The sequence below is a fragment of the Cydia amplana genome, chromosome 1, assembly GCF_948474715.1.
Source record: "Cydia amplana chromosome 1, ilCydAmpl1.1, whole genome shotgun sequence".
NCBI lineage: Eukaryota > Metazoa > Arthropoda > Insecta > Lepidoptera > Tortricidae > Cydia > Cydia amplana.
Genome location: NC_086069.1, coordinates 17,418,693 through 17,437,708, shown reverse-complemented (window position 1 = coordinate 17,437,708; position 19,016 = coordinate 17,418,693). Strand labels below are relative to the sequence as shown.

The following is a 19,016-nucleotide window of genomic DNA, read 5'->3' as shown; positions in this document are numbered from 1 at the left end:
ACGTGTACCGAGCTACTAACAATGGCGAACGTATGCAGCTTGGGTGCCCGCGGTACACCCCTCGCACCCCGCACGATTGCCCTGACTAGACGGCTTCGTCGAATGACTGTATTGTTTTATAGACTGGTAAAACCGTCTTTGTGGCCCTCATAAAAAAAGTTGAGTATTGTTGCTTTAGTTAGACTGTTCTGGAAAGGTTCTAGTTCTAGAGGGTGGTCTAAATTTAAACTAAGAAGTACCTATGTAAGTTTTTATGCGTTTAATACATCAGTATCTGTATTTTAAAGCAAAAGGGTGCTATAATAAAATATTGTATTTAAAATTAAGTTTATGAGTAAATGAATACTATTACAAAATTATACATGATGTAGATTGTGTTTGATTTTTGTACCTTTGCGTATAAACCGAACCGAACCCACGAACGTGTAACCTGAGGGTGGCGTCGGTGGCAACTGCCCAGCGGCTAATCATTATACTTGATCGATTCGATTTTAGATAATTGCCGGCGCCTGTTCCACCTATCCCTACCGGGTTGTCTCCACTGGTAGGGTTGCATGGATTTTTTTTCCGTCTTTCCCCGCTGGTAGGGATAGGTGGAATCTATTTAGACGCTCCTATTTTTAGTGGTGATAGGTGGAAATATTATGGCTTTGTATCTCTACTGGTAGGGATAGTTAGACAAAATATTTCCATTCATCTCTACTAAACATGAAGTGTTTTCTTGAGTGTCATATCTAGTATGATACAAAAATATGATATGATAGATAATTGATAATTTCACGCCTCGTACAAGAAAAAATTTCCAGACCGCATTTTTGTATTGACTTAATTTATTTTATGAACGTTACGCTCTGGGAACAAAAATCATAGGGACCTGGGGATCCGACCCTTTCCCCTCCCTTTTTGGGGGGTAGGTACGGTACGATCTCGTAGCTACTGGGCCAAATCAGCTTTGTTTGACCTTAGGAACATCGTGCCAAGCGGCATCGCCTGAGTCAAAAGTGCATACTCACTGCACTCACTTAGCTTACGTGCTCAATTTCAAAAAAATCTTAATTTTGAAAGCCTTTATCTCGGAAACTGTTCAATCTACTAGACCGCGAGCCACGAACAGGTTTCCATGACCAATCGCCTCCCAGGCGATAACTCCTATAATGGTTAACGGCTACGTATGATGAATCCTCGTGGACGTCAGCTGCCGCTCCGTTGGTGGGTTGAGGAATGGCAGCAACCGAAACACGTAAAAAAAAAAAATTTTCAGTCATCGCCTCCCGTTTGATACTTTGCCAGATGATAGTTTAGGTGCTATTGTTAATAAAAAAAATCGTCAGCCGGTTGTATCGCGGTGGAAACACCGTCAGCTGGTCACATGAACATGTAAAAAAAAATTTTTTTTTCAGTCATCGCCTCCCGCTTGATACTTTGTCAGATGATAGTTTAGGTGCTATTGTTAATAAAAAACATCGTCAGCCGGTTGTATCGCGGTGGAATCACCGTCAGCTGGTCACATGAACATGTAAAAAAATTTTTTTTTTTCAGTCATCGCCTCCCGCTTGATACTTTGTCAGATGATAGTTTAGGTGCTATTGTTAATAAAAAAAATCGTCAGCCGGTTGTATCGCGGTGGAATCACCGTCAGCTGGTCACATGAACATGTAAAAAAAATTTTTTTTTTCAGTCATCGCCTCCCGCTTGATACTTTGTCAGATGATAGTTTAGGTGCTATTGTTAATAAAAATAATCGTCAGCCGGTTGTATCGCGGTGGAATCACCGTCAGCTGGTCACATGAACATGTGGCTGCCATTCCTCAACCCACCAACGTAGCGGCAGCTGACGTCCACGAGGGTTCATCATATATGGCCGTTAACCAGTTTTCACCCGGGAGGCGATGACTGACGAAATTTGCGCCTGGCTCGTGGACCATACAGAGACCGTTCTAATCTCGGATTGTAAAAAATTTAGTCTTCTTTAAAAACGTTTAAGGAAGGTACTATCAAAAACTAGTCCTTTAGGGTTATAATCACGCAAATCTAAAAGAAAACCGAAATTTTCGCGATTATTTCGTTTTTTGACAAAGTTGCGTTCGGCGCTCGAGGTCACAAACCTGGATTATTAATTGGGCCAACATCATAAATAAGTCTGCAAAAAATCAGAACTACCGGATTTGCCGCAGAAGAGCCACGTTACAAAATTCTACAATTTCACTGGATTAGTAGAGATACATGGAACTTTTTTTCCACCTATCACTACCGGTAGGGATAGATGGAAAAAAAAATCATGCATCCCTACCAGTGGAGATAACCCGGTAGGGATAGGTGGAACAAGCGATTGCCGGCAGTGGGAGCAACGAAGTCAATCGTTCCGCAATGTTTGCAAGTTCATGCGATTTTCGACGACGTTTGTAGTGGCCATTATAGTGAGAAAATTGGAGAAAACCTATAATCTCATGCTATTTGTTGCAAGGTGTGTAGAGGCCTTAATACTTTTGTGAGTGGCAACTCACCTCAAATTCAATCCTGGCAGCCCCACGTAGAAGATGGCGGTTTTGACGTTTATGTGTGTCAAGGTAAATTGTCAAATAAAATAATTTTAGAAGTTTTAATTGGAAGCATTACAACGGATCTAAACTATTCTACAAATCGAAAACGGTGATTTATTGTATTCATTGAACTACGGCCATATTTTGTTCAATAATGTGTGATCAAGTATAATGCTTCTTCGGACTTCTAGGAGCTACGAGGTTCCCAACCGTCGTCAGGCATTTTATCCAAATTAGGACTCTTCCACGACTGGCGCGTCGTTTAGAGAAATGCCAGGGACGTGAAATTTGTGTGTGTTATAATTAGTGTTTGTTTCGCGATGGGCGACAAGATGAACGGAGAATATTTTCCTCCTGACACTGCAACCTTCAATTACAACAATGTGGTGAGTAATTGTATTGTTACACTTTTACTTGCTTGTAAGGTACTTTTTTTCAGCTTGACACTAACCCTGGATCCCTCCAAAGAGCTTAAATACAAAACTCCAAAGTTACCTTTAAATCAGGGTTTGATCAAACAAACATTTGTCTCTATGCAAGTGTTTCAGAATATTGTCAAGGCTTTGTTTAGGTACCGTAAATTTTGCTTGAAGCAGGTAGTTTTCCGTGATAATATGACACTTTAAGAAGTGGATTTAACGAAACAATTATCATTTTGCTTGTTAATCATACATGATATTTATTGGTAAGGAAATTAACTTTCTTGACTTCTTTGGCTTGGGAAATTCCCTATATTCGTGAATTGTACACAAACATTTAGTCTAAACAAGGAATATGTACCTACATATATAGTTAGTCTTCCATAACCATGTTTAGCAGATCTCAATGCTATATTTTAAAGACAGATCCAATTGTATTTGAATGTGCTTAAATTTGCCTTTACTAGGAAACTCTTGTAAGCCATATGATTAATAAGATATTTCAATTTTTTTTTATTATACATATAGCTCTCAGTTCAAGTTAACTATTTGTGACAAAAAGATGTACACACTGTTGATGCAATAAAACTATAATGGTTCCTCTACACGATGGGCCAACGCCGGCCACTCCAAGGGACGCATTTATGCGTTAGAGGGAGCAAGTGATATTGCTATCTCATTCTACCACATGGCTGCATCCCTTGGAGTGGCCGGCGTAGGCCCATCGTGTAGAGGAGCCATAAGCCACACCCTAGCCAACTTACCACCCAGGATGTGTTTATAGAAAAAATGCTTCCAACGCAATGTAGCTATCTTCTAATAACAAAGCTGCATCAGTGGTTCAGCACATATGGGTGGAATAGATATTGTATTTGTTTTGCTGACAGTTGTTTATTTTTAAAGTATACTACTGTTGTCTAGTACCCACAACAAAGGCATCTTTGAGCTTACTGTAGGACTAGTTGAATTTGTGTAAGATTGTCCTATAATATTTAATGCTATACATACATACATACATTTTATATAAGTGCTTGTTGCTAGGCCTACATGAATAAAGTATATTTTGACTTTGACTTGACATAAATTGCATGTAACCTAATTTACATGACTACAAAAATCCATCATTCAATAAAAATATTATAAATGTGAAAGTACCTCACTCTTTAAAAGGCCTCCTCCACTCCTCCAGCTCATTCCATTGGGGTCTGTCGTGGGCCACTCTTCTCCAGTTCAGGCCCGAGGTGAGTTTCAGTTCATCCTCCCTTCTTGTTCGAGGTTTCGTCTGTGTACAGCCTCTTGGATACCAATCCGTTACGATTTTGTTCCATTTTTCCTGCCTGTCTCTCAACATGTGGCCAGTCACATCAGTCACTCTCTATGTACCTATGTATAAGATAAGATAAAAATAAGTTTATTGGGGCTAATCTTTACTTTATGGACCATCGATTTGGAGGGAGTGTTGGGTATGGGGGGGTAGAGGGTGCAAAGGGCTACCCCCCCAGTCCAACCCCCATGGCGCGGAACCCCATGGTTATGGAGATATCCATGGTTAAAGTTTGTATGAAATTACTATGAAATAAAGGAGTAATGTCATAGCAGATGTCGAAAGGTGCCGTTTTGTGTTAATTTATATTACCTTTTATACCACACCACCATCCTCAAGGTCACCAACATCTCAAGGTAACGAAATTTATGGTCACCAAAATCTCAAGGTCACCAAAATGTTTGGTCACCAGAATCTCAAGGTCACCAAAATCTTTGGTCACCAGAATCTCAAGGTCACTTATAACCGAATCAGAGCACCCCACTATCCACGTGGGCTTGTCTGTCCTACCCCTAGAGAGCAATTCCAAAAACGGAGGCGCGGAGGGAGGGTAGCCCATTGAGGTATATAACAAGAGACGACATCTCGAACGTTGCATTGGCTCAACGTCCAAATTTACAATGGGTAAAGTTGAGGCAAAAATATTTCGAAAAGGCATTATTTTTTAATGCAAAAAAAAACATCAGACCACATTTTAGTCACTGAAGTGTCGTTAAAATCCTCCCGGTGCCTCCCGACCGTGTACTCGTATATAGATGATTATATTTTAGATTTCGCAGCAACATTCTTTCACTATGCGTATTTGACTTATGTATATGCGTATGATTTTAATCTGCTGTCACAAAAACCCTCAGTGGTTGCAAGTTGCAAAACACGTCCGTTGAAGAAAACCACCTTTTCGGCTCGACACTTGTTATTTATATGTATTGCTAATAATGTGTTCAAAATTGATCGAAAATGAAAGCTCTTGCTTAAAACGCTTATACCTATAAGTTAATTAATCGTTTGAAAAATATAATTAGAATTCGATTTTGGGCTACGGCAGTAAGTTACACTCGTTAAATTGCAATATTGCATGGTTATACAAAAAAATCCGAAAATTCGGATTTTGTTAATAAAAATCCGGATTTTAAAACGGATCAGAAATCGCCGTAAAAACCGGATTTTCGAACTTCGGATAATCCGTATTGCAATCACTAGCCCTCGCCCGCCGTGACTAGGGAATGCGGTACCGGTACTGTTCCCAGAACCGGGACTGACATTTTCGGTACTGGGAAAGAACCGGGATTTCCCGGTACTTCGGTACTTTTCGGTACTGAGTATTACTTACAGTATAAGTAAAACAGAAAATAAAGAATCAATTTTTTGTACTTCAGTTTAAATAAGTGTTTAAGCACAACCTAGGAAAGAACAAAATGGCGAAGATCAACACTAGCAAAAAGTGTGAAGTTTTCTTACTTTCTTCAATAATTACTTTGCACAAAATCTATAAGAAAACATGTCATAAACTATAATTTAAATAATCAACAAATGGAAAAGTAAATTAACGACTGCTAAGACCAAACAACAGTTTTGTAACCTATCACTAATCAAGAAAAAAATATAAATTTGTAGTTCTTGACAAAGATATTCTCTTTTTGGGTCATATACCTGGAGTAAAATTTTCTTGATTGTGCTGGCAGATTTTGACAGGGATTGACCAGATTCTTCAAACAGCTGTTTCAAATCGAGAGATATGATAAAAAGTTTAAAAGGAACTCGGACGAGTGCAAGCATGCGACAAATTATGTTATTTTTGGGTTTACCTTCAGATTCGAAGTAGTATGTGAGTAGTTATCTCTTGTATTGGGTCCTGGTTGTGGGTCTGGCTGCACGTTAAGGACAATTAAAATAACCTTTTTAGGGTTCCGTAGCCAAATGGCAAAAAACGGAACCCTTATGGATTCGTCATGTCTGTCTGTCTGTCTGTCTGTCCGTCTGTCTGTCCGTCCGTATGTCACAGCCACTTTATTCCGAAACTATAAGAACTATACTGTTGAAACTTGGTAAGTAGATGTATTCTGTGAACCGCATTAAGATTTTTACACAAAAAAAGAAAAAAAAAAACAATAAATTTTTGGGGTTCCCCATACTTAGAACTGAAACTCAAAAAAAAATTTTTCATCAAACCCATACGTGTGGGGTATCTATGGATAGGTCTTCAAAAATGATATTGAGGTTTCTAATATCATTTTTTCTAAACTGAATAGTTTGCGCGAGAGACACTTCCAAAGTGGTAAAATGTGTGTCCCCCCCCTGTAACTTCTAAAATAAGAGAATGATAAAACTAAAGTAAATATATGATGTACATTACCATGCAAACTTCCACCGAAAATTGGTTTGAACGAGATCTAGTAAGTATTTATTTTTAATACGTCATAAATCCCTTAAATACGGAACCCTTCGTGGACGAGTCCGACTCGCACTTGGCCGCTTTTTTTAAATGCTGGCGTAATCCACTAGTTGATTCACCTAAAGTTTTTAAAACTATACTGAACTGTTTCTAGTTTGCGTCTTTCTTTTTCACATAGGTAAATGTACGCGCGAATAATAACAAAATAACATTTTAGACATAAAGTACGTTCGGATTGGCCCGCTAGTCTATTTCTTCTCATATGTATATATACGATCAAACTACAACAGCTACAATACAAGTTATAAACTAAGTACTTGTAAGTCCGTCAGGCTCGGGACTTTGGGTAGTTAATAGTTATCGCTTCCGATGTCGGGTCGCTAACGTCTGAATCGTAGCAAACGACCAACCGAGACTAACCTTAGGCAGTCGAAATTGCCGAGAGTACTACACGGGTGCTACGGAGATTACGAGCCAACTTTTAAATTAATTTAAATGCACTTTATTTTACTCATTTTTCAGTACCGAAGAACCGGGATTTTCAGTATCAGTACCGGTACCCGAAAAGTTGAAATTTCCCGTTACTTTCGGTACCGGGAATTCCAGGGAGCATTCCCTAGCCGTGACGGAGCGCGGGAACGAGCGAGGCGAGCGGCTGAGGCTGGTCGCCGTTCGGCGACCAGTAAGCCGAAGCTGCGGAGCCGAGTGTAGTGAGCGTGCTTTGTCACGCGAGGGAGGAAGGGCTGCTCTTCCGCAGCGCCGGAGCTACCCAGATCCAAAAGCTTCACCCGCCCCCCTCACCCCTCACCCCCTCCCCCTTGAAATTTCGCTGTATTCCCTTAATTCATAGTAATTCCATACAAACTTTAACCATGGATATCTCCATAACCATGGGGTTCCGCGCCATGGGGGTTGCATTGGGGGGGTAGCCCCCCCCCTCCGCACCCCAAAAATCGACGGTCCATAAAGTAAAGATTAACCATCATAAGAAAACGTTCCCGAAATTATTTAGGTACAGTCGCCATCAGATATATCGGAGTGGCCAAGGTGCCTGTGTTATAAAGACATTAAAGTACATGTACAGATATTTTTGAGCAATTTGGCCACTCTGGTATATCTGATAGCGACTGTAACTACTGTACCTAAAAGCTGCATCCACCTTAAAATCCCAACACTGCGTAACTCGTTTAACACAACTCACTGCAAAAGTAGGTGTGTGCATCATGCCCTTTTACGGTGCACCCTAGCAACCATGTCATTGCCAGATCTTGCAATGTTTCGCCACCGAATCGAATCATCAAGTAGGTAGGTATGTAAAACCATGTTAAGCCCGTGACTTTGTGTTCCCGGGACCATATGATTTACAATTTTTACGAATAATAGTAATGTGGGAAAAAATATACTTCCGTCCAAATTCTCTGCAATAGGGATGATGACACATGTTGAATTTTATAACAAAATCTAGTAAAATAGATAGCAAACGAGCAATTTATCACAATAATGTGGATATTTAAATAAAATATTGAAACATTACAAAATTACAGGACCTGAAAGTTTCAAAATTTAAGTTTTTTTTAACTTCCAAAAACGATAAAAGTAAGGGTACCATTCGATTCCTTACATTTCATTCAAAAAAATATTGTATAGCAACTATATACATAAACGCAATATTTCACCGATAAAAACGCAATTTTCTTGTTTTGTCCATACTACAAGATGGGCGATGACGTCACGGCCCTTGTCCGTTTTGTATAGGGCGTTTCGCGAGTGAAGTGCGACTGTCGGCCTTTGACTACAATTTCTGACTTTTGTGTTACTTTAATGCAATAGGTCCCATATAGACATTTGATCCTAAAAACAAACCCGATCGATTGATACCATAAAAAAAAATTAGTCATGTAGCCTATTAAAAGGTATTAAATAGATTATTTGTTTTCATCACACTTGTTTGTAATTCGTATTATTTCACGCAGGCATTCAGGAAGTAATGGATTTTTAACGAACATTTCCTTTTGTATGTATGTATGTATAAACTCTTTATTGTACAAACACAAAACACAAATTTATGGCACAGGATAGGCAGTACAAAGGCGAACTTATCCCTTTAAGGGATTTCTTCCAGTTAACCTTTGAGTAGATGAGAATTGATGAAGAACGTAGACAAATATAGCACTGAGTACAATAGACTAGAGGAAAGTCAATAAAATTATAAAAGAGGGCGAAAATAAATAATATAAGATAAAAATTAGAAGTAACAATATTTCAAATATAAAGAATACCTACGTTATATATAATAAATATAAAATATATATATATATAAAATATCTATAGTCACGAACAAGTTAATTCTGGTCCGATAGCCACAGCTTTTTTAACTGCCCCTTAAGCGACGCAACGGACTGCGATTGCCTTAAGGAGGGAGGCAACTCATTCCAAAGTTGAACAGCTCGTACCGCAAAAGATTTACCATACGCACGAGATTTGTGATGAGGTGTTGCCAGTGCAAGATTGGTACTCGATCGAAGGCGATGGCCACTACCATCTGCCAAAAACTTGAATTTTTGTAAGAGATAGAGAGGAGAAGAAGGAATAAAAAGAACATTAAAAAGAAGAGAAAGAATGTGCAGATCCCTGCGACGGCGGATGGGAAGCCAATGAAGTTGAGTACGAAATAGAGAAACATGATCGTATTTCCTTAGACCAAATACAAATCTTATGCACATATTCTGCAGGCGTTCAAGCTTGTCAAGCAGTTCCTGTCTCAGATCGAGAAACGCAATATCGGCGTAATCGAGAAGTGGAAGTAGAAGAGACTGAGCCAACATAATTTTAGTTGGAAGCGGGAGGAACTTCTGCAGGCGCCTCAGGGAATGGAGAGAAGCAAAAATCTTTCGGCTGATTTCAGAGACATGAGAATCCCATGAGAGCGTCTGGTCCATAGTAATACCGAGGTTTTTGACAGTGGAAGAGAAAGGAATAGGAGTTCCGTCGAACATAATATCTGGTAAGACCTGGTAAGACAGCCTAGAGATGGAGTAAGGACTACCAATGATTATTGCCTGCGACTTTGTGGTGTTAACTTTCAGACCGAAGGATGATGCCCATACACGGATAGACTCCAAGTCGCAGTTAATTTGGCTGACTAGAGAACTGATGTCATCAAGGTTGGACGCTGAATAAAGCTGTAAATCGTCTGCATAAAGGTGGTATGACGAATGCAAATTTTTGGTTATGCTATCAATAAAAATAGAAAAGAGTAAAGGAGATAGTACACCTCCTTGAGGGACACCAGCCGAAAGTTCAGTCCATTCGGAGACCTTGTCATCAACCCGAACTCGCTGCCGTCTCCCAAAGAGGTAACTACGGAACCAGGACAGAGCTTTAGTAGAAACATTAAGTCTATTCAGAAATGCAAGAAGTATATCGAAGTCCACAGTATTAAAAGCACTACTGAAGTCCAAAAGAACCAAGATAGTGACCTTTTGACTCTCAATATTGTAACGAATGTCGTCGGTGACCTTGACCAAAGCAGTGACTGTGCTATGCCCGGGGCGAAAACCTGATTGTAGATGATTGAAAAGGTTATGTCTGTTTAGATGTGAGGTAAGGCGTCGATTGACAAAGTGTTCGATAACCTTGGAAAGAATAGGAAGAATAGAAATAGGTCGAAATTCAGACATAGAAGAAGGATTGGAGACTTTAGGGAGAGGAATTACGCTAGCGTATTTCCAAATAGAAGGAAATACCCCAGACAAAAAGGAAAAATTTATAATGTGAGATATGATGGGGGAGATATAGTCTGCAACGAGCAGAAGCATGTCTAAACTAAGGTTATCCTCACCGACGGCTTTCGTTTTAAGAGTCTTGAGAATAGCATGCGTTTCTTCGGGTGAAATATTACCTAGTTCAAAGGTGGTACAATTGGAAACTGAATTGGCTAGAAGAGCTAAAGAACTTTCCTTTGTAACAGGATTAAGGCTAACGGGCGATGTACTAAAGTGCAGGTTAATATTATTAAGGTCTGGGACAACATCTAAATCATTCCGAACTTTGCCAACCCCGAGGGACTTGAGGAAGTTCCATAACCTAGCGGGGGGACATTCATCAATTGATTTATAAATGTACTTACGCCTAGCATCTCTGCAAGCCTTATTGCAGCGGTTTCGCAATGTTACATAAGTGTGGTGGTTTCGTTCTGTGGGTTCATGTTTGAGCTTTAACCGAGCGCGATTCCTTTTTGCCATCAGCTCCTTGATGTCTGGGGTGAGCCATGGCGCAGGGAGGTGTTTCACACGCATCGGTCTTAAAGGAGCGTGTTTGTCGAAAGCCGCAAGCAACAAACCATTGAAAGTATTTAACTTATGATCTACGTCACTGGATTCCTCCAAATCCTTCCAACATATCCTGCTCAAGTCAGAAAACAGTGCCTGTTGATCTACATTGTGAAGATTGCGGCGCATAATTATCTTATGTCGGCGTTTAGGGGGGCGAATTTTAAAGGATGCGTAAATCAGATCATGATTTGAAAAAGCTGCTGCGTTAAATTGGCCATGAAAGGATACCAGATCAGTGGAAGAAGTCAAGATTAAATCCAGAAGGGATGGAGGGCCATTATGAGGAAAATGTGTGGGGCCAAGAGGCAAAATATGAAAATTCAGAGAAGTAGCGAGCTGTTGAAATTTCGCTGTTCGGTGGTCATTTTTTAAAAGGCAGGTATTAAAATCACCCATTACAATGGAATGATCAAATTGCGGGGCAAGAGTAACTAATTCATTATCGAGAGAGTCAAAGAAGTTGACATTTGAAGAAGGGCTATAGAAAACTCCTAAGAGGACCTTACTGTGGTGTAAAGTCTCTCCTTTTGTCTCACATATTGGGCCATAATCTTTAAAGTTAACTGCAAATAAAATCCAAACTGGTTACTTTGAAAATAGTTATTTATGTGTACTTGTGTAGGTACTTGCATAGCATGTTTTATTACGACAAAAACGTTCTTTAAGGCAACACAAACGCGTTAAATGCGTTCATCCGTTTTTGCGTAACCACTAATGCGATTGGACCAAGGAAACTGCACTTGGTTTAAGTGTTATTTATACCTATGCAACTATGTAGGCATTTTTACTAGTTGCTCAGTATTTCGGTCATACCTATTTGCAAAAATGGCTTCTTCACTCGGCGGTGCTTGTTAAAAACAAGCTTTTATTAGGTCGACCTGTATGTAACTAACTATGTAATGGAATTTAACCATCTTCCAAGGATCGTAGCGTCATGAAAATTGGCAGCTGTATGTAGTTCTGATTAGACGTGTGCGCCGCGCCGGCGCGCCGCCGCCGCCGGGCTTTTTTGCCACGCCGCCGCCGCCGATAAATGATCGGCGTGAAATCGGCGTGACCTTGAGTGTTGTTAATTCGCTATTCCAAGTTGGTATTTGGATTACAATATCAATTTTTTGTATTATATATTTTACAGTTCTCAAATATACATTCAATAATTAATTAAATGAAACAGAATAGCCAGTTGCACAAACTATTTGACACACCAATTAATAAAGTAACTGAGTAATCCTAAGTATTCAACTATTCACCGTCAATATTAAGATGAGGGAGCGATATGAAGTAGGATTTTTTTCTGTTAATCGTGTATTCACATTACCTGAATTGCGTCACATACGAAGGCACAATGCTCCGTCATGAAAAGACTTACAATTAACTAGGCAACGAAAACGCAGGGCTCATGTAGTGTGGAGTCCAGCAAAAATCTGAGAACATTGATGTGCGAAAACTCTCGAGACCTGAGTTTCCTAAAAATGTCGTGTGCCATAAATATCGATAAATAGAAAGAGAGAGAACAGCGTAAATCCTTGCCCCGCGGAAATTTGCAAGCTGTAAACGGGTGAACCAACATTTTCTTATCACTCGTTGCTGGGGCTTTCAATTAACCAAATATTTTTGTAGTAATTATCCACGCACCCGGCGATTACGATATTGATAACCAGTGCATATGGTTGCACCACCGAGATACGCCGCAGAGCTGGCATGGCTAACCTCGACAAGATCTGGAAGAACAGACGCATTTGACGTGCAACTACAGTGCGCTTGGTACGAGCTACCGTCTTTTCAATATTCCAGTATGGTGCCGAAACTTGGAGCCTGAAAAAGTGTGAAGTGGCAAAGGTTGGCGCTTTTTAGATGTGGTGTTAACGAAAACTGCTGCTAATACCTTGCACAGCTAGAAGAACAAACCCCTACATTCTCAGTGAGCTCAATATCGCCACTCAGCTCTTCACAACATGCCATGGGTGAGCCCTTATATTCATCGGACATATTATCAAACGCATGAAATGGAGAAACATATTTTAGACCGAATGAATGGCAATCGTGCTCAAGTTGGAGCATGTGTGAGATAGTCGAACGCAATGAAGAGCTCAGCTTGCGACAGTCTGCACCGTGAAGTCACACAGCTTATGACCGCACGAAATGGAGACAAATTACATGTGTTCGCGATCCTCAGCAATGAAAAAACGAGAAAAAAGATGTCTCAGTGAGCCTGATGCCTGTACGACAAAAAAACCATTAAAAGGAAGCTATGGCAGTCCACTATGTCATAGTGTTGAGTCGCTCACTCGTGAGGCACCTCATTTGTACCACTCATTTTGTTAATTTGTCGCAGTACTTCGTACCGCAAAAATGTCTTACTTCACTCCTCTATTCATTTTGCTCATTTACTCGCGCGCATCACAAACACCCCTGCCGCACAAATCATTCACACACTTCAAATTTCAAAAAAACTCTTATCTGTTCAAATTCACTCGCGAGTCTCGCGACCCTCAAAACTCATACAGTCCTCACAACTCGCAACAGAGTCCCTGGATCGCGCGAGGCGCTAGGCGAAAATGTCTCAAATGAAGAAACGAGTAATGATCCACACTGTCAACTGCCGAACTACAAACCTTATTGCAACGACAAAGGTCCACCGAGAAATGCGTTGAGTTTGTACCACTCACCGCCTCTCTGTGACATGAACCCCTCAAAAATCTTTTCAAAATGAAACAATGAATTAGAAATGCCCAAAGAGGGAGTGAGACCGACACGCGACGTACTTCAATATCGCTTCGCGTCGCCGCCGAAAATACGTTAACAATTAAACACAAAAGACAACAAGCGTAAGCGCTGCAAGCTTTCATACATCTTTAAAAAATTGTCGCTGTTGGAATTAATGGAATAGTTGACGCTGAAAATATGCTAGTACCTCACCTCATTTGAAGTAAGACATTGTAACACCTCATTTTAGAAAATGAGGTACTCATACAAACTCATTTTAAATTGATGTCCTACCCATCACTACTATGTCATGTGTCACTATGCTAAATTTCAAGGACATTTGCAGTTCTGTTTTGTTAAAGTACGTCATTTTTAAATAGGTAATACGACAAGCCATGGAAATCATGAGAAAATGGAGTGTTACCGATCGGATCGAAGGTCAATGGGACCAGGTAACCCCTTAATGCAAGTCAGTTACTAGGGAAATCAAGTTATTATACCTATCCTGTATACATTTACAAACCCTATTTTACTCACAGGCTATTCAAAAATATACATAGTTCACTGACCAGCAATCTGGATTGATCAAATGTTCATGAAAAACAACAAATTAATGATTTTTCTTAAGAAACCTGAAAGTCAAGGTCACGCCGATTTCACGCCGAAAACACGCCGCCGCCGCCGATTTTTTGGCAAACGCCGCCGCCGATCATTTTTTAATCGGCGCACACGTCTAGTTCTGATGACAATAGAATAATATGGTACTGTCGAACTGATCTGATGATGGAGACAGGAGGTGGCCATAGGAACTATAGACCTGTATGTAACTAACATGGAATGGAATCTAAGGTAACTAATTTAACCATCTTCCAAGGATCGTAGCGTCATGAAAATTGGCAGCTGTATACATATAGTTCTGATGACAATACAATAATATGGTACTGTCGAACTGATCTGATGATGGAGACGGGAGGTGGCCATAGGAACTCTGTGATGAAACAACGCAACCTAATTGTGTTAGGGGTTTTTAGAATTGTCTCGATGAGTATTAGTTGTCTGTCGTAAGAAAAGTACAGTCAGCGATAAAAGCTTGTACCAAAAATTTAATTTTTGCCAAAAACTTATTTTATGACTTAAGTATACATATTAGCGTTACAAAATAATAGTTAGGCACATTACTCACATTAAGTAAGTAAGCAAAACGCACACTGTAAACTATTTTATTTAACTCTAAGTACTCTAACATACCTATCTTTGATGTATACGTACATATCTATGATTCTGGTAGCATGACGACCAGCAGTTATTAAAATAAACAATATCTTAACGGCAATCTTACTAAATGTTCCTTCCTAGACGCTAACAGAAACGTATGCGTTATCGCCCATAGGTATGCCTTATGCATAAAAGTATTCAGTTACAAACAAGAAGTGTTTAACTCTCACATTAAATATCAATGTAGGTATTTTCGTATAAAATAAGAGTTTGCTAAATATCGTTGTTAGCGCTTATATTTATATGACATGACGCAAGGAAAGCCAAGTGAAACTCAAGATTTCAGATTGTGGCTTGTTAACTGAACCGGCTGGGTCGACGTAATTAAAATTCAGTCTAGAGCTAGACAGATATGACATACGATGTGTATTGTGAAAAAGACGTTCTTCAATACATCATTTATTAAAGTATCACTTGATTGGGAAGTTAAAACACCTCATTTTATAATTTTCTATTTTGCCACCAAACCAATGAACAATAATGGTAACTCGATCCCACGACAGACAATGCGATGTGGGGCAAGCGTCTGACACAATTTAATTTGAGCGAGACAACGCCATATTAGCGTTCCGTTATAATTAAAAATGACATATGATAAGCGGAGCCTCGGGTGCACATACGACCATTTTATGAACGTGACAAAGGTTACCCGCTTTTTATTCTCACAATTGTAATTCACAAGACAAATGAAGCTTGTCTAGCTACAGCTTATATGGGAAGCGGACAAAAACTAACAATAGAAATGTAATAGTTTATTTTTATTAGCGATCCAGATTTCAGTCTAATATTGTAATTAGGTACTAAACTAATAAATTGTGATCTTATACAGATAGATTTTAATAATCGTGTTACTATATTTTAACAGGGCCGATACAGACTACAATTTGTATGGGAACTATACACCGATTGTACGCCAACCGCAACGTCGGCGTGCAGTTCCCTTACAAGTTGCAGTCGGGTTGCAGTCTGTCTGTACCGGCTCATTGTAGGCAATTTCTGATATAATTATGTATAAAACTTGTCTATTTTTTTTTATTAATTTAGCTATGATGCTACACAAGTTAGGTCCTTGAACTTTGTCAGACTGATGTCTTGTGTGCGTGTATCGGCTATGAGAAAGATAATACAAATTTTATGGTCCCGACCCGAGGTCGCATGCCAAGTCCGGGTACCAGGGGCGGACTGGTGCTAGCGTGAGCTAACCCCCCACAGCCGAACTATGAAAACGTTCACTGCGTCATAGTTTTACCTAATGTATGTCCACAAATCTGTACTGGTATGAAATATTTGAATCGTGTTTATCGTCGTTCCCTTGTATTTATTTATTGGTTTATTAGTCAAGGTAACATAATGCAAATTATTTATATTATTTTTTAACATAGTTCTATAAAATTATAGTTACTGAATTTACATTCCAATAATATGTAGGTATATTGTATTGTAACTCCTAGCTAAGAACAATTTGAAAACTTGGTGGTATACATAAACTGTACTTTTAAGCCACGAATAATGATTAATAAATATAAAATATTAATATTTTAGACCTTAATTTATTTTTCTTATTATTTTCTAGCTAATGTAGCATATTTATCACCGTGTTAAAATAGGCAATATCTCTATTTACCTATATATAATGAGCTCTAGATTTTAAGATTTAGACGTATTTTTTCAAATTGCCGCTCTTTGCTTTAACCTCTGCTAATTTTCCCAATACATATGTAGTTCCTAATGGCTGCTAGCTGCAAGATTTTCCTGACTTATTTAATACTTTTGTTTTAATTTAAACAACACCGGTCCACTAAAAACAAAGGGTGTCTCGAAATGTTACTTTCACTATTTCAGCATCACGCTGACTCAGTATGATTCAGTGCCCCATAAAGTTTCGTGCACACTCGATATAAACTGTATAGTTACGTACCAGTCGCGTGTTGGCAAAACCTATAGCTACCTAGTTGGCAATTCTCTTGCTCAGTTTGGTATTATCAGCCAGTTCGGATTCGACTTGCGAAACTTATGCTGCGTTGTGGTCAGCCTCGGGTGCAAAACAAAAAATGTATTCTAAGCCTTGTAATAATACAAATACCGCTTGCAAAGTGAATATATCCTAAGGGACCAGCTTCCTCTTAAGGAGAATAATAATGCTTACATAACCGCATACCCACTTATATGGATGGACTAATATGAATTTGAAAACTTGTGACTTAAAAACGTTGCCAATATGAAAACAGTTTCGTTTTGTAAAAGGAAAGTACGGAAACTGGTGCGTGCATAATAATCATAACGTAGACACTGCACTTATGAAACTCGTTCTCACACATCACTTTTATCCACTGTTGGAACCAAATAATATAAATATCATAAAAACACAACATTTTATTCGCAATACACAAACCATGCCGGCAGTCTGTTCGAAGTTACAGCCTAAATATATTCGACTGTACGTCTACACGATCGTATTTTGCACATTTAGTTGACGGCTCAAAGGGCGGTAAAATCAAATAACTCAGCTGCGAGCATCATGGGCACCTTTGCGCCGGGAACGACTTGAAGCGTTGTCTTTTTTTTTTTAATTTATAATTTTAATTTGTAATTTTAGATATAAATATTAAATTTGTTTTTTTTTTTAATAACTTTATCTACTTAAATGATAGTTTGGTACAATTTGCCAACCTCTTCCTTCATGAATCATGATATACCTAATTCTGTAATACAGACGAATCTAATTAAGCCGCTTGACGTCCAAAAGAATTTAAATACCTATTATAACTTATAAGGTTATTGATGTCCTTTGAAAGTAATCCATTACTTGATCTACCTATCGGTCGATTGTAAAGATTCTTGGAAATAATTCTACGTAGATTATACTAATTTACTTACTTGCATTTGTATGTATTTCATCTATATAAATTAGGTAACTTTAATATTAATCGTAAGAATTAATTGAAATACGTGACATAATATTTACTTCTTCAGCCTTTTGCAGCTAAATGGTGTTGATTTATTTATTTAATTAACAGAATAAATTGCATGCATGCTGGGGAGTATGGGTTGTGATGTACTGATGACTTATTTCGATTGCATCAGCTAATTTCCTATTACATCGATAGCTTCTGCAACATCCAACAGCATTCAAAGCCATAGCCTCGGACGTTAACTGTAAGAACCGTGGAATTTCCATTAAATCGTAATGTTCTTTTTACGCAACACCTAATGGCTTTTTGACTGGTGAAGACGGCTTTGTTTCAGTACACATCACTGTCGGTTCAAAAGGAGTTTCTTAAACTGCCAAATATAATATACACGTGGGCTCTCTTAGTGCTGCAATACTAGTCCAAGGTTTATACTAGGTAGTGTTTCTATTCTAGTACTTAGTTGGTATTACATCAGTACATCACGCACAATTGCTTCCTGATCGTTGATTAAATTCAGCTATGCCACCCATGTAATCGTTTGAATCGAAAGCTGAGACCCGAATAAACCGCCGCCATATCTATAATAGGTGAAAACAAAAATCGCAACTTTACCAACGCTATATCGGCTTTCTAAGTTTCTATACTTAATGTGCATATTGGTTTCTAACCGCAATTTGTCTGCTTGTCTGAATGTTACATTTTATATCGAGATTGTAACGGCTCTGTATATCCTCATTACCTACGGCTCCGCATCGAATCATATCGGGGCGTAACTTCTGCGACATCCTTTATCGATCAACTATAACAATCAAATGGTAACCTTACTGCTACTATATAAGGTATATATTCCAAATATCGTAAAAGTGTGATACGCTGTCTGCCTTACATTATTTCCAAATGAAAGCTCACACTCTAAAAAAAATTTGGTTGGCCCTATCAATATCTTGATAGTCGTAATCAAGCATCTTGATTCCATACGAGCCTAACAAGAACTTAGACACATCAAATAAGGTAATTCTGATTGCTATTACTATATCTATGTAACTGAACCAATTAAGATCTTGTTCAATATTTACACGAAAAATAACTATGCTAACTAATTGATCCTAGCAAG

The 19,016-nt window shown here is 38.8% G+C and overlaps 2 protein-coding genes across 2 annotated transcripts in view; both read left to right on the top strand.

Annotated features, from left to right (window-relative positions):
- The window catches only part of LOC134648429 (uncharacterized), a 132,915-nt gene that overhangs the window by 42,127 nt on the left and 71,772 nt on the right, over window positions 1-19,016 (top strand). The window lies entirely within an intron of this gene.
- Window positions 2,535-19,016, top strand: part of LOC134648240 (striated muscle preferentially expressed protein kinase) — a 99,611-nt gene continuing 83,129 nt past the window's right edge. The window contains exon 1 of the mRNA XM_063502763.1: window positions 2,535-2,926. Within this exon, the coding sequence (XP_063358833.1) occupies window positions 2,861-2,926 (66 nt within the window). The 5' untranslated portion in view covers window positions 2,535-2,860. The remainder of the gene's footprint in view (window positions 2,927-19,016) is intronic.